The sequence below is a fragment of the Dendrobates tinctorius genome, unplaced genomic scaffold, assembly GCF_039654945.1.
Source record: "Dendrobates tinctorius isolate UK_male_01 unplaced genomic scaffold, ASM3965494v1 ptg000015l, whole genome shotgun sequence".
Lineage (NCBI taxonomy): Eukaryota > Metazoa > Chordata > Amphibia > Anura > Dendrobatidae > Dendrobates > Dendrobates tinctorius.
In genome coordinates, this window is record NW_027361683.1 from 47,699,832 (window position 1) to 47,715,049 (window position 15,218).

Consider the following 15,218-nt stretch of genomic DNA (forward strand, 5'->3'; position numbering starts at 1 on the left):
CAGTACCGGTATTAACAATAAAATGTCTGACCTCTTCATAATGACCAGGCAGGGTCCACTAACTCTACACCATCATCACCTAGTGTTTCAGTTCACAGGCTAATGCCGACAACCCGGTTCCAGCCCCTGTCATGGCCATTGGCATGCCATTCTTCATAGGAACCTTTAGTCTCCAAATCTACAGAGGAGATCCTCATACACTTGCTGGGTTCAAAGAAAAACTAATGTACACTCTTGAACTGTTCTCACTTTCTCCCCATCAGCGGGTACAACTTCTCCTGAGCCAGCTTGAAGGTCCAGCAGCTGAAGAAGTCCGTTCCTGGCCATCTCTTGAAAACACCAGCATAGAACAGATCCTCACCCGCCTGAGAAAAGAGTTTGAGCGCCAGTCGCCTACCGAGGTTTGTCTAAAATTTTACAGCCGACGTCAGGAACCAGGTGACACCCTCCGGGACTATGCATTAACCCTTCAGTCTGCATACAGGGCTTTACAGCAAATAGACAAACTAGATCCTGCTGTTACAGAAAACAATCACTGACAGATTCATAGAAGGTGTGGATTCCTGACTCGTACAAACTCAACTCCGCATGCTAGCAGCACAAAACACCAGCATGACTTTCTAAGACTTTAAAGCTCTAGCCTTGCGGGTAGTGGGTAATGACTCACCTTGTCCCAGATATGCTCCTTGTTCTCTAGACCTGGCTGCCAGAATATCCACTGTATCTCCACCTTCACCTGCTCCATTTATGCAGGCCACACAGTGCGTGCCAGCCCCTACTCTCGGTCATACTCCTATTACCACAGATGCACTTGTCCAAGTCCTTGACTCTGTATGCCAAGCCTTAAAGGAACTAAAAAGTCAATCCCGTGCACTACGCGAGTCATCCGTTATTGGGTAGTTTCCCCAAAACCACGTTCTAGTCACCCAGGTGGTAGCGGGCTTCCATCTGGAGATTGTGTCTACTGTACTTATTGTGAGCGTACCGAGCACTATAAATATCAATGCTATAAGTTAAATGGGTCACCCCTGAGGCCGAGGGCCGCCCCTCAGGAGGTGAATCCAAAGCCCCAGAGGGACCGTCACAATGGGTCTCCCGGTTTGTCTCCAAATGCCCGTATACCCATATGGATTGACCGTGTACCCTTGGAAGCTTTGTTAGATACTGGTTCACAAGTTACCACCATTTACCGCCGAACTTTTGAGAAGAATTGGGACTGATATTCTGAATCCAGTGGGCAAAGCGAAGTTACGTGTGATTGCAAGTAATGGTCACTCTGTTCCCCAGCTAGGCTACTGGGAACCCATCATACAAATTGGGAATCGTAAGTTACCAGGTCAAGGTGTAATTGTTACTGAGGCTAAGGAAGATACAACAGCAGTATTGGTAGGAATGAATGTTACGCGTCATGTGTTTCCTGAATTGCTCGCTGCCTTGCATGCTTCTCTCCCTTACAGGAAAGCTGTTTAACGGATCATCAAAGTGCTCTGAGCCCAACAGAAGTTTGCCAACTGTAAAGGTGAGATCTGCTGTGTGCGTATCACCGACCACGACCAGTTGCCTCGACGGTCAACAGCGAGACTTTAGTCTAGTGCCGAGCCCGACCAGGCATTAATAACGAAGACTATGAAGTCTCCATCCAAATTGAAGGACAGCCCCTGGTAAAAGCTGCCAGAAGTATCGTCACTGTCTCAAATGGTAGAGTACCAGTACGGCTAATCACCTGAGTGATGCACCCATCGACCCATAGTTTAATTCAGTTGCTCAACTGTACAGCCTTGATCCTGAAGACATCGTAGATGACCAGACACTCGCTCATCAAAAGTCGATGAAAGCCGCTCCCAAAGGCTCTAATACACCCACTACCTTCTGGTGGAATGAACTTAATGTCGGGGATGCTAACACTCCCATCGAACACATCCAGGGTGTCACCAAAGTTGCTAAACGACTGTTAAATATACATATTCTTATATATTATTCAGGACTTGTTACCAGATGTGATACTCTAAAATATGACAACGTTCTTATAAAAAAAATGTAGTGGTTTATTTGGATTCTTCCATCAAAGAAAAGTTTATTACAGAAAAACATAAAAATAGGTTAAATGATTATAAAGAGACTGTCCATTTGTTCATAGCTAAGCTTGTATCCTTCTTTCCTGGAATTCTGAACTCTGAATGGAAAAAGCGTCTGTCTTCAGCACGTAGCTTCTTTTGAAGTCACACATGTTGATTAAGTTACATACCAGCTGTACGTAGTGGCCAAGCAAAGATGTCCCCTCTGATGGTAGTGCAGGAGAGAGCGACCCCTAGAGTAAGTCCCAACATATATATCCGTCTGTCAGAGCACGTGGTCTCTATATATGGGGTTGACATTTACCATGAGCTAAACTTACAAAAATAACATATGTAGTGTCAGCAGAAGGCAATGTTCAGTACAGAACTGAGTGTAATAAGAAATATAAATTAACAACCGATTTAATATTTAACAGACTTAGCCAAGCTTTCAGCAAGCACCCACTTGACCTTGGCAGGACATCCCTGATACAACACAGAATCCAAACAGTTGATCATCCTCCTATCAAGGAAAGACACCGTTCAGTACCTCCTGCTAACTATCAGCAAGTAAAGACGCTGTTAAAGGAGATGAAAGATTCTAGTCATTCGAGAAAGTCAAAGCCCATGGGCTGCACCAATCGTCCTGGGGAAGAAGAAGGATGGTAACATCAGGTTTTGTGTCGACTACAGAAAGCTGAACAGTGTTACGCACAAAACCGCCTATCCTCTTCCACGGATTGAAGAATTCATCACGGCTCTTGACTCCGCTGCATATTTCTCCACTCTTGACTTGACCAGTGGCTATTGGCAGGTACCCATTGCTCCTGAAGATAGAGAGAAGACAGCCTTCCCCACCCCGATGGGACGAGTTCAACGGTATGCCATTTGAGTTATGCACTGCTCCTGCTACATTTCAGCGACTCATGGAGAAATGTCTTGGTCACCTCAACTTCCAAAGTGTTCTGTTATATCTCGATGATGTGATCGTGTATTCCCATACTTATGAAGAACACTAACGCCATCTTGCAGAATTATTCCAGGTACTCATTGAACATGGCCTGAAACTAAAACCATCAAAGTGCCATCTGCTCAAGCCGAAAGTCAAATACCTGGGTCATGTTGTAAGTGCCAAATGTATCCAGCCCGATTCTGACAAAATATCAGCTGTGAATGACTGGGATACTCCAAGAACTGTGAAAGAAGTCAAGAGTTTCCTAGAGTTTGCAGGCTACTACCGCCGCTTCATCCCTCATTTTGTGCAAATAGCAGAACCCCTTACAGAACTGCTACGAGGTTGTCCTACAGAACACTACGACAGAAGACTTCCAATTGATTGGCCTGAACGACAAGAAACTGACTTTCAGATGCTGAAAAGCTTACTAACTTCCCCTCCAATTCTGGCGTATCCTGACTACTACTACCCTTTCCGTCTCTACACGGATGCTAGCTATCAAGGCCTCGGGGCGGTACTATCACAAGTCCAAAATGGCAAAGAGAGAGTCATTGCCTATGCCAGCCGAAGCTTGAGAGGCGCTGAGAGGAACAATAACAATTACAGCTCATTCAAGTTAGAGCTGCTAGCTCTTGTGTGGGCCATCACTGAGAGGTTCAAAAATTACTTCGCGGCTACCCCCTTCACCGTTTACACGGACAATAATCCTCTCGCTCACCTTAATACTGCACGGCAAGATGCTCTGGAGAAGATGGGCTTCAAGAATGGCGAGTTTCTGCTTTGACATTAAGTATCACAGTGGCAAGATCTACATCAGTGCGGATGTGGTATATGGTTTGCCCATAGAAGAGCCTCCTGAAGAAGATCTGTGGGAAGATGTCGAGATGCCTCCCTTCTATCAAAGATTTGCTACACAGAATGCCAGTGCTGCTACACAAACTGATGCAGTCTCTCAACCGAAAGCAGATTTGTACCAAGATCCATTGAGATGGCAAACCCTTCAAAAGGAGTCTCGTGTCCTAGGAGAGATCTATGAATACCTGACTACTGGGAGAATAACTGCCCGACGACGCAGACGATGTCCTGATGTTGAGCTTAATCGTCTATGGAGACAGCGCAAAAGACTTCATTCAAAAGGACTTGATCTTGCGCAATTCCCTAGACCCTGTTTCAGGTGAAAGATTACATCAGATTTTAATCACACGGCAAGATGCCAGAATTGTTCTCGATGCCTACTATGACCAGTCTGGGCACTTAGGCGTACACAAAACTGAAGCTACCATACGCCAACGCTTCTATTGGATTGGGATGCGTTCAGATATAGAGAATTGGTGTAGCGCATGCTCAGCTTGCAATCTCACTAAAACTGGTAAGAAAGATGCCAGAGCTCATCTTCATCCAATCCATTCTCAGAAACCGAATGAACTAGTTGCTCTTGATCACTTGAAGCTTGCTCCAACTCGTTCGGGCTACACGTATGCCCTTACCATGGTGGACCACTATACTAAGTGGGTTGCTGTTATACCAGTGAAAGACCTTACAGCTCGGACTACAGCTATCACCTTCTACCACGAATATGTGAGACATTACGGTTGCCCTGAAGCAGTCCTCACAGACCGTGGACCTGCCTTTGAGTCCCAACTATTTCAAAAACTCTGCAAACTCCATGGGAGCAAGAAGCTAAGAACCACTGCCTATCATCCACAAGGGAATGGCCTTTTGTGAGAAAGTCAACCAGACCTTCATCAATATGCTGCAAACAGTATCTGTTACCAAACAAGCTGAATGGCCTCAACTACTTGAGTTAGTGGAAACCTACAATACTGTCCATTGTTCTACCGGCTACTCGTCATATTATTTGATGTTTGGAAGACAAGGTCAACTCCCAAAAGATCGTGCTTTGGGAATCCAGGTTCCTGATGTGATCAATCCCCTGCCTAAAACTGATTGGGTCACAGAGCATCAGTGATGAATACATGAAGCCCAACCGATCGCTGATTACCGCATGGGCGAAGCTCACCGTCAACAGAAAGAGAGCTACAACCAAAGAGCTAATGCTTCCCCACTTCACCTTGGAGACAAAGTGTGGCTAAAGAAATGCCACCGTACAGGGAAACTCAATTCACTCTGGGAAACAGAGCCCTACACAATTACAGCTATCATGTATCCGGAGTCCGATGTATATGAAGTGAAGAAACCCGAAATGGCCCCACAGACAGCGCACAGAAACCGCATGAAGTTGTGTACCAAAAAGGATCTACTGGTGATGTCCTCACCTTCTCCACAAGTCATGCCGGTCTACACACCAATTCCTACCTTGGAGCCAACACCCAGACAACCCATGGAGGAAGAGTCTCGTTTCAACTATCAATTTATCCTCCCGTGCTATCAATATGTCCCCGTCTCGATTCCTGCTCCAGTTGTTCCTCCTTTGCCAATCCCACCTGAACCAGCAGACTGTTTCATTCCTGCTTAAGAGAAAGATGAAAGGTTGAGGCGTTCAGAGCGAAGCACAAAGGGAACACTTCCAGCCCCCTACAGAGACTGAAAAAAAATAATATCCTGTTTCATATGTATAATTAGTTAGCTAGTCAGTTTAGTAATGTTTACGCTTCTGCACCTAGATAATACCATGCACTTTGCTTATTGTTTGCATTATTTTCCTATGCAGCCGTGGACTTATTATGGACTGGTGGTTGCCACTAAATTGCCTTTCCAGAGCCTTTCATATGGACGATAGTATATTGCGGAAAGAGACTCTATTCCACACTGGCACTTCCACCTTCATGTTTTGCAAATGTTTATTGCATATTGTTCTCCCATATATCTGAGCATGCTTGCCTTTGTGTTGATTTACATTACCTGTATATTTCCTTCTTTAGTAGTCCTCCACTCGCGCAGTCGTCGAGGACGGCTTATCTTCAGAGGGGAAGTATGTAGTGGCCCAGTCCAGAGTGTCTGTCCCTTTAAGTAATACTGAATTGTGAGTAGCTTCTGTATACTACAGCTCACTCTCCAACTGGCTCTCTACATTATTTGTGAGCTGTAATTCTCTATTTCTAGTCACCTTCATTTTAGATGCAATGCATTTCTCATTTGCTGTGTTCTGTCGCCATCTAATGGTGAAAGTGTACAATTACTTATTGTTTTGTAAGGATCTGAGATGTGAATTCGGTCTCCTATTGGCCAGCTCCTAGGCACATGGTCAATAGGAGGAGCTGTTTTCCAGGCAAGTCTAGAATGTTATTTAGTCTGAGGGATGCCTTCAGGGAGAGCAGAACACACATGGAGGAGGTTTTTACCTCAAGATCTCCTGCAGGCGTAAAAGCCTGAGTTCCCTCTAACCTGTATAGACATCATTCTATTGCTGACAGGATTCACCACATGTAAAGTATTTCTGACTGGATTCACCACAGTTTCTACATTCACCTATAAGTACTTGTGCATGTGCTGTGACACATTGTGGAGCTAACCCCAAGTACAGGTCTGTAACCTCTAATTGCTGCATCTACCTCCTTCTGTAAAATACCAACAGACACTGCCCGGTGCTCTTAAAGCTCCAGATCCCAATCACATCTCAGCATCTAAGTGTGAACTGTAATTGCCATGGACTACCCATGAGAGACTGTTCCTTATTTGTTCCAAGTTATAATTCCCGTTCCTGCAGAAGTAAAAGCAACTGTTATCCCCGAGACCGGTGTGTGTCATAATTCCTTCGGCTGTGGACACCGTGTGGGGGTGGATAGCAGGGAACGTTCGGCATGGTCATTACACGTGTGTGTCTGTATGCGTTTACGCATGTGCTTGTCTGTATGTGCTTACGCATGTGCGTGTCTGTATGCGTTTACGCATGTGTGTGTCTGTATGCGTTTAAATCGAACTTTCGCTATGGGGCCCTGTAAACTCTATGTACGCCCCATTATGCCCTGGTGGTAATGAGGGCAAACTGGCCTGTTGATTAGAGCCCAAGGCTCCAGGGGTCCCATGGCCAGATTGTCCTCTTCATAAGCGGCATGACAGGCGGGGGGGGGGGGGTTTGACGTATTTCTTGCACAAAGGCCCCAAGCTGTCAGTGTCCACCCCTGAGACAGTCAATATACATACTGTATATTATATTTACATTTCCAAGTGTATTCTGTTCTGCATTAGGCCCACTAACAGTCATTGCTCATAAAGATGAATTCTGGAGGCTGTGGCTTTTTTTTATGACATGAATGCAGCCCATTGTCCGAATAGATCACAAGCTGCAGTCCCTCATGTGAAGGAAAATGATGTAAGAGTCAACATAGTTTAAGATGATGGCTACTATGTAGATTAAAATGCTTCTCCTAGATCAAAATTTCTCAACTTCTGTCCTCAAGACCACCAACAGGTAAAGTTTTCATGATATCCTTAGTATTGTACAAGTGATAATTTCATCACCTGCTCAAGAATTAATTCCATCACCTATGCAATACTATGGAGATCCTGAAAACAAGACCTGTTGGTGGGTCTTGAGGACTGGAGTGTTGAGAAACACTGTCCTGGATGATGGCTGCTATGTGAGTTACAATGCTTTATGTGGGTTTGCATGCCTCTCTTAGATGATGGTTGCTATGTAAATTACCATGATTCCCCTAGATGATGGCTGCTATGTGGGTTACCATGCTTCTCCTACATTTGTACAGCCCCCAAAAGATGGTATAAATATATCCAAATGGCCCTTGCCAGAAAAAAAAGATTCCCCATCCCTGGTCTAGATGCTGGCTGTTATGTGGGTTACCATGCTTCTTCTACATCAGGGGTGGGGATCCTCAGGCCCAAGGCGGCCTTTGATGACCAATTATTTGGCCCCTAGGCAGATCCTTGAGGATCAAAATGCTTGGGCCAGAAGCTGTATTTTGACATCCACCTTCCCATTAATTTCTTCTTGATCTGTGAGCACGCGGACGCAGCGTTCACAACTGAATCCTGAGGTGAGTGCAATGAAAGATTACGTCCAGGATGTAATTTGCACAGCCCCTAAAGCAGGGGTCTCAAACTCGGCAGAGTAAATGGGCCGCACATAAAAAAAATTTAAGCTAGCGCATTCCTTTCAAACTTAATACAGCCACAATTGATAGCGGTATCTAAGGGGTTAAACAGCCGCGATCGGTGCTAATACCGATCGTGGCCGTTCAAATAGGTTGTCAGCTGCGATGTACAGCTTACCTAAGCGGACGATAGTGTCGGCTCTGCATGTGAGCCGGCGCTATCATCTCGCTGTATACACACACAGCCACAGTCACCTGCAAAATCCAGCAATGGGGGGAAAGTCACGCCTCTGCTCTCTGCGCACTGGCATGATGTCATTACACAGCGCCAGAGGGATGTCATCATGCAGGGCCACAGCCACTATGAAGCGGTGCACTCCTCCTCTCTTCTAGCGTGAGCAGTGGCGTAACTACAAAGTTATGGGCCCTGGTGCGAACTTTCAAATGGGGCTCCCCCATGCCAAAATACACGCACATCTCCGCCCAGCACACCTCTTACATGCGTGGCTCCGCTTCGCACACCTCGTACACACGCGGCTCCTCTCCACACACCTTGTACACACGCGGCTCCGCTCCGCACACCTCATACACAGGCGGCTCTGCTCCGTACACCTCATACACAGGCGGCTCCGCTCAGTACACCTCATACACAGGCGGCTCAGCTCCGTACACCTCATACACAGGCGACTCCGCTCCGTACACCTCATACACAGGCGGCTCAGCTCCGTACACCTCATACACAGGCGGCTCAGCTCCGTACACCTTGTACACACACGACTCTGCCACATCCACCCTGTAAACCCCTCCTGACCCCATACATAAACTTACCCGCATCCAGCACCATGGCAACCAGCACAGACAACAGCATCCTGCATACACTGAGGCTCCTGATCATGTGACCCCTGACTCCTCCCCTCCTGTGACCTCATCCCAGGTCCTGTGCACACAGAACAGCCATCGCGCGGCCCGCGTGTTTGAGACCTCTGCCCTAAAGGATAGCATAAATATTCAAAAAGCCCTTGGCAGTGGAAAAGATTTCCCAACCCTGTTCTGTTGGTTACCATGCTTCACCTTTTCTACTATATAATCGTCTAATTCTCTGTCTGTCTGTAACGGAAATCCCGTGTTGCTGATTGGTTGTGCCCGGCCGGGCACGACCAATGAGCGACAGGCGCAGTCCGGCTACGAATTTGCGCGGCATTCGAACGACGCACACCACCGCTACCGTTGGGAGATATGCAGCGCTAGCCGCTGATCTCCCAACTGTTGCCGCAGGTCATCGGCGATGCAGCCGGGAGAAGACCGGCGCAGCGCTCAATGTGCGGATGGTACCCGGGGTCCAGAGGAGAGGAGACTCTCCTCCAGGCCCTGGGTACCATAAACCTGTAAAAAATAGAATTAAAATAAAAAAATAGTGATATATTCACCTTCCGACGGCCCCCGGACTCTTTCCCTCCTCTGACCAGGCGCCCGGCATCTTCCGGTCCCAGTAATGCTTTGCGCGGAAGACCGCTGATGACGTCACGCTCTCGCGAGAGTGACATCATCTCCGGTCCTTCGTGCTAAGCATTACTGGGACCGGAAGATGCCAGGAGCGTGGAGAGGAGATCGGGTGCCGTCGGAAGGTGAGAATAACCTTTTTTTAATTTTTTTTTTTACATTCTATCTTTTACTATACATAGACAGCATCAATAGTAAAAAGTTAATCACAATTGTCAAACACTATGCTTGACAAGTGTGACCAACCTGTCAATCATATTCCAAGCAATGCTTCAAGTCGTTTGGAATGCGCTTGAATTTCGCACATGAAAATCGCATGAAAAACGCATGTTTCCGCGGGAAAACGCATGCGAATTCGCATGCGTTTTTCCCGCGGCGGGAGTTGCTGAAATGCTGCGGAAATTTCAGAATTGCAGAATGCTGGATGCTGGGGGCAGAATGCTGGAGGCAGAATGCTGGACGCTGGGGGCAGAAATGCTGGGGGCAGAATGCTGGACATGGGGCAGGAATGCTGGGGGCAGAATGGACATGGGGCAGAATGCTGGACGCTGGGGCAGAATGCTGGACGCTGGGGGCAGAATGCTGGACGCTGGGGGCAGAATGCTGGGGGCAGAATGCTGGGGGCAGAATGCTGGACGCTGGGGGCAGAATGCTGGGGGCAGAATGCTGGACGCTGGGGGCAGAATGCTGGACGCTGGGGGCAGAATGCTGGAGGCAGAATGCTGGACGCTGGGGGCAGAATGCTGGGGGCAGAATGCTGGACGCTGGGGGCAGAATGCTGGGGGCAGAATGCTGGACGCTGGGGGCAGAATGCTGGACATGGGGCAGGAATGCTGGGGGCAGAATGGACATGGGGCAGAATGCTGGACGCTGGGGGCAGAATGCTGGGGGCAGAATGCTGGACGCTGGGGGCAGAATGCTGGACATGGGGCAGAATGCTGGGGGCAGAATGGACATGGGGCAGAATGCTGGACGCTGGGGCAGAATGCTGGACACGGGGCATAATGCTGGACACGGGGCATAATGCTGGACACGGGGCATAATGCTGGACACTGGGGGCAGAATGCTGGACACTGGGGGCAGAATGCTGGACACTGGGGGCAGAATGCTGGACGCTGGGGACAGAATGCTGGACGCTGGTGGCAGAATGCTGGATATGAGGGCAGACTGTGAGACGGGGCAGAATGCTGGACATGGGGCAGAAGAATGCAGGGGGCAGAATGGACATGGGGCAGAATTCTGGACATGGGGCAGAATGCTCGAAGCTGGGGCAGAATGCTGGAGACTGAGGCAGAATGCTGGACATGGGGGCAGGCTGTGAGCTGGGGCAGAATGTTGGACGCTGCGGGCAGAATGGTGGACGCTGGGGGTAGAATGCAAGAGACTGGGGCAGAATGCTGGACATGGGGGCAGAATGTGACAGTGAGACACAGGAGGGGGCAGAATGTGACAGTGAGACACAGGAGGGGGCAGAATGTGACAGTGAGACACAGGAGGGGGCAGAATGTGACAGTGAGACACAGGAGGGGGCAGAATGTGACAGTGAGACACAGGAGGGGGCAGAATGTGAGACACCGGGCATGATTGGAGATAGATGGAGCAGGGTCATGGGGCAGGATGGATACGATTTAGACAGATTGGTCAGGAGGGGAGATCATATGGGGCAGAATGGATACTGATGAGGGTGGGATGGGAGAACATATGGCTGAAGCCAAAAATGAGACACACGGGAGTCAGGATGGGGGATATTATTACCATAGGGGCTAATTAAGGGATATTATTACTGCAGTGATGTATTTTATTTTGAGGATACTGTTGTAAATGGGGGGGCGGTCCTGTTACTGTGTAGAGTGATACTATGTCGCCTTTTTTTCTTCATGTGGTGTAATGTAGAAGTTGGGAAAAAATAAGTAATGTGTTCTGCAAGCGGAGCTCTAGATAACTGTGTTATTTCCTGCAGAGACGAGTCCTGGCTGGAAGACGTGATGGCGATCAGTGCTGGATGAAAGATGAAAAACAAAGATGATGGACTTCACCTAGAGACATCACTGGTGAGTTAGTGTGTTACATGTACACTGACACTATGTACAGAGGTCCTGTGTATAATGTCACCGGTGATCACTATGTTACCTGTACATTATATACAGAGCTCCTGTGTATAATGTCATTGATCACTATATTACCTGTACACAGACACTGCATACTAAGTACAGATCTTGTGTGTATAATGTCTCTTATGGTCATAGTATTATGTTTTTTTAATTAATGTCAGTATTGTAGTATTCATTCTCCATGTGGTGGTAATATGTGGTCTGGGCGTGGTGCAGTGGTATTTGTCCCTTGTATATTCTATTATTTGGTCACTTTGTGGTGGTAATTTGCGGTCTGTTCATGGTGCGGTGGTATTTGTTCGTTGTATGTGATATTATTCGGTCACTATGGTAGTAATATGTGGTCTGGTCATGGTATGGCGGTATTTGTTCCTTGTATGTCTTATTATAGGTCACTATGTGGTGGTAATATGTGGTCTGGACATGGTGTAGCGGTATTTGTTCCTTGTATGTGGTGGTAAGTTGTGGTCTGGACATGGTGCGGTGGTATTTGTTCCTTGTATGTGATATTATTGGTCATTTTAAAAAATTGAAAAATAAATAAAAATATACCTAAATTGTATTGCATATTTTAACAAATATTTAATAGGTTACAGTAGAGTAGGGCCTGGCCAAAAGTGTCTACCCTGTTATGGTGGCGACTTAAAACAATCTTTTGGCCAAAGCAAAAGCTGCTGGCTATATGTGTGACCTGGTGATGGGAACTGTTAATGTGTGATAGGTGAGAAGTGGAGTTTATCCAAGAGAGAGCGGTGGGACTGTGGACAGTTCGAGTGGTGGAGGCGGGGCTGGATGGAGCCTGGGCGGAGTCTAAAGGGGGCCCCGAAAATTTTGCCAGTATGGGGCCCCGAAATTCCTAGTGGCAGCCCTGGTGACACGCAGCAGCGACCAGGCCCCCGCTGTGAGATCGCCGATCTTGGTGGATCGTCCTGGACCATCTTTTGAACTTTGGTCTCCCGCTGGCCATATTCTAAAATACCCGATGCGTTAGAATCGGGCCACCATCTAGTTTTCTATAATAAGGGAATGCAAAATCTTTCTAGCTTGAAAGCTATTGACACACTCCAGGTATTAAATATGTAAAACATATGACTCATTTGACGCAGGAGTTCTTTAGCCTCATACTAACTCTCAGTTATATGGCCTTGCCAAATCTCAATATGACGATGAAATTGCAGGAGTCACTAGAACAAGAGAAATAGTAAAAACTGAAAGAAAAAGAGCGCAATAGGGTCTTACCCGAGAAAATCAGAATATAAAACAATTAGTTATACTCACCCTGTGCAGGAGAGTATCAGACATAAAGGAACAAGGTCAGCCTGCTGCACATCTAAATGACTGCGCCATGGCCATAAAATCATCAGATTCAAAGAAGGAATTTTTATGGATTAAGCGTGTGCTGCCAGACCATCACTCCTCACAAGTTGTATGCTTTATACATTTAATTCCCAACGCGTTTCAAAGTTAAAAACTTCTTCCTCAGGGGATGACATGTACACGTCACGTACATAAAGCATACAACTTGTGAGGAGTGATGGTCTGGCAGCGCACGCTTAATCCATAAAAATTCCTTCTTTGAATTAGAACAAGAGAAAGAAATTAGTTGCGGGCCAATGATCTAACGAGGGTCTTCTGCAGCTACTGCAGTGAGAATAGTGGAGAATCTTTTTCCATTTTTGGTGCTCTTGTATAAAAAAAAAACATAAGTGGTGAAAAGATATACAAGAAATTGGGGCCAGCATAATTACCTGTGGGTGCCTGCATGGCAGCACATGGAATGGTTGCAGCATCTTGCGGTACAGTGCTTGTATCTGGTTCTGGGGTACTGTTTGTAGGTGAAGTGGGGACCTGGTTCAGCAAAAGTCGGGGCTTTCTCTGTGAAGGACAAAAAAAAGAAAAGTGAATAAAATAAAAGAAAATTGTTGTGGTTTAATTGTAAATGATAAAATCATAGATGAATAGATAAAAGTATTTGCAGAAAAACACTAATTACTTTACATTCAGATGATGTTAAACTATTTAAGGGGAATCTGTCATGACGTTATTGCTAGCTCATCTGACAGTAGCATGATGTAGGGGCAGAGGCCCAGATTTCAGAGATGTATCACTTTATGTGTTGCTAGCTACGGTTTTTATAAATTCACTGTTATATCTGGTGCAGATTTACACTCTACACTTATCAGGAGAGCTTTAAGCTAGAGCAATATGGGATGGGAAATAAATGGCCAGGAAGAAATATGCAGCTAATGAATTCTTTTGAGAACCCTGCTGTTAGGAGTGGAAAGGAAAAACAAAAACATCAAACTCTGAATGAAAACATTGGAGCAGCAGAAGCCGACTACAAACTAAAATGTGTCCATCCAAATGCACAGAGCATGGGAAAGAAACAAGGAGAATTGGAGCTGCTAACACAGGAAGAGAGATATGATGTCAAAGGCATCACTGAAACTGGTAAGGTGATACCCAAGCTTGGAATACAAACCTTGAAGGCTACAACTTATTTATTATAAATAGGATTAACAAGAAGGGAGGAGGTGTTGCATTCCACAGAGATCCAAGCTTCAGAGACTGGTAGCTCTGTAGAAACTGTTTGGGTAAGAATTCAAGGAGAGAAGAACAGAAAAGGACACTATTGTAGGTGTTTACTATAGGCCACCTGGACAGACTAAAGATATGGATGGACGCTTTACATCGATGCCTCTGTTCTCAAAAAAGTACGATAGTGATCATCGGAGATTTTAACTATCCAGATATTTGTTGGGAATGTCTCTCAGGCAAAAGTTCTGGGTCCAGAAATTTTTTATCTTCTCTTGCTGACTGCTTTATCTCTCAAAAAGGTAAAAGAGAGCAAGAGGATCTGCAATCTTGGATCTAATTCTTACCATCAGGGAGGAAATGGTTGAGGAAGTAAAGGTGGCTAGAAATTTAGGAGGCAGCAATCATGCTATCCTCGAATTTTGTATTACTAGATGAGGAAGACCAGCGAGAACTCAAACTTTAAAGGTTGGTCAACAGAAGGGCATATTTTAATGGATTCAGAAAGAGGGTAGAAAAGGTCCAATGGATGGATGTTCTAAAGGACAGAAATGTCCAAGAAGGATGGGAGATTTTGCTGAAGGACATTCTCACCGCACAATCGATAATCCCAAAAAGAAGAATTGGAAGCATTTAAAGAGACCAGGGTGGACAAACACAGAACTTAACCACTTGTTAAAAATGAAAAAATAAATGTGTATCAAATGGAAAGAGGAATATAAAGAATCTAAAGAAGAATTTAATGCTGTTTGCAGGGAATGCAGGGCAAGAGTTAGAAGAGCTAAAGCCAGTAATGAAGTGAGGCTTGCAAGGGAGACCAAAAGCAGTAAAAAAGGATTTTAGGGGTATGTCAAAAGCAAAAGAAAAGTCAAAGATGCTATAAGATTTTGACAAGATAAAAAGGGTGAAATGGCTGAACTTTCAAATTGCATCTGTGTTCTCTCGAAAGCAATTGAACATCAACTGATCTTCACGGTGCTATTGAAGGAATAAAAGAATCCACACCATCCATAAAAAGAGAGATGGTGAAGGAACACTTAGCTAATTTAAA

General features: G+C 46.0%; 1 protein-coding gene and 1 long non-coding RNA gene across 9 annotated transcripts in view; one reads left to right on the plus strand and one right to left on the minus strand.

Moving 5' to 3' along the window:
• LOC141077161 (uncharacterized) overlaps positions 1-15,218 on the plus strand; it is a 392,656-nt gene that overhangs the window by 103,225 nt on the left and 274,213 nt on the right. The window lies entirely within an intron of this gene.
• The window catches only part of SCMH1 (Scm polycomb group protein homolog 1), a 148,830-nt gene that overhangs the window by 21,308 nt on the left and 112,304 nt on the right, over positions 1-15,218 (minus strand). For all 8 annotated transcript variants that reach the window (XM_073564161.1, XM_073564159.1, XM_073564160.1 and 5 more), the window contains one exon: positions 13,381-13,507. In XM_073564161.1, the coding sequence (XP_073420262.1) occupies positions 13,381-13,507 (127 nt within the window). The remainder of the gene's footprint in view (positions 1-13,380; positions 13,508-15,218) is intronic.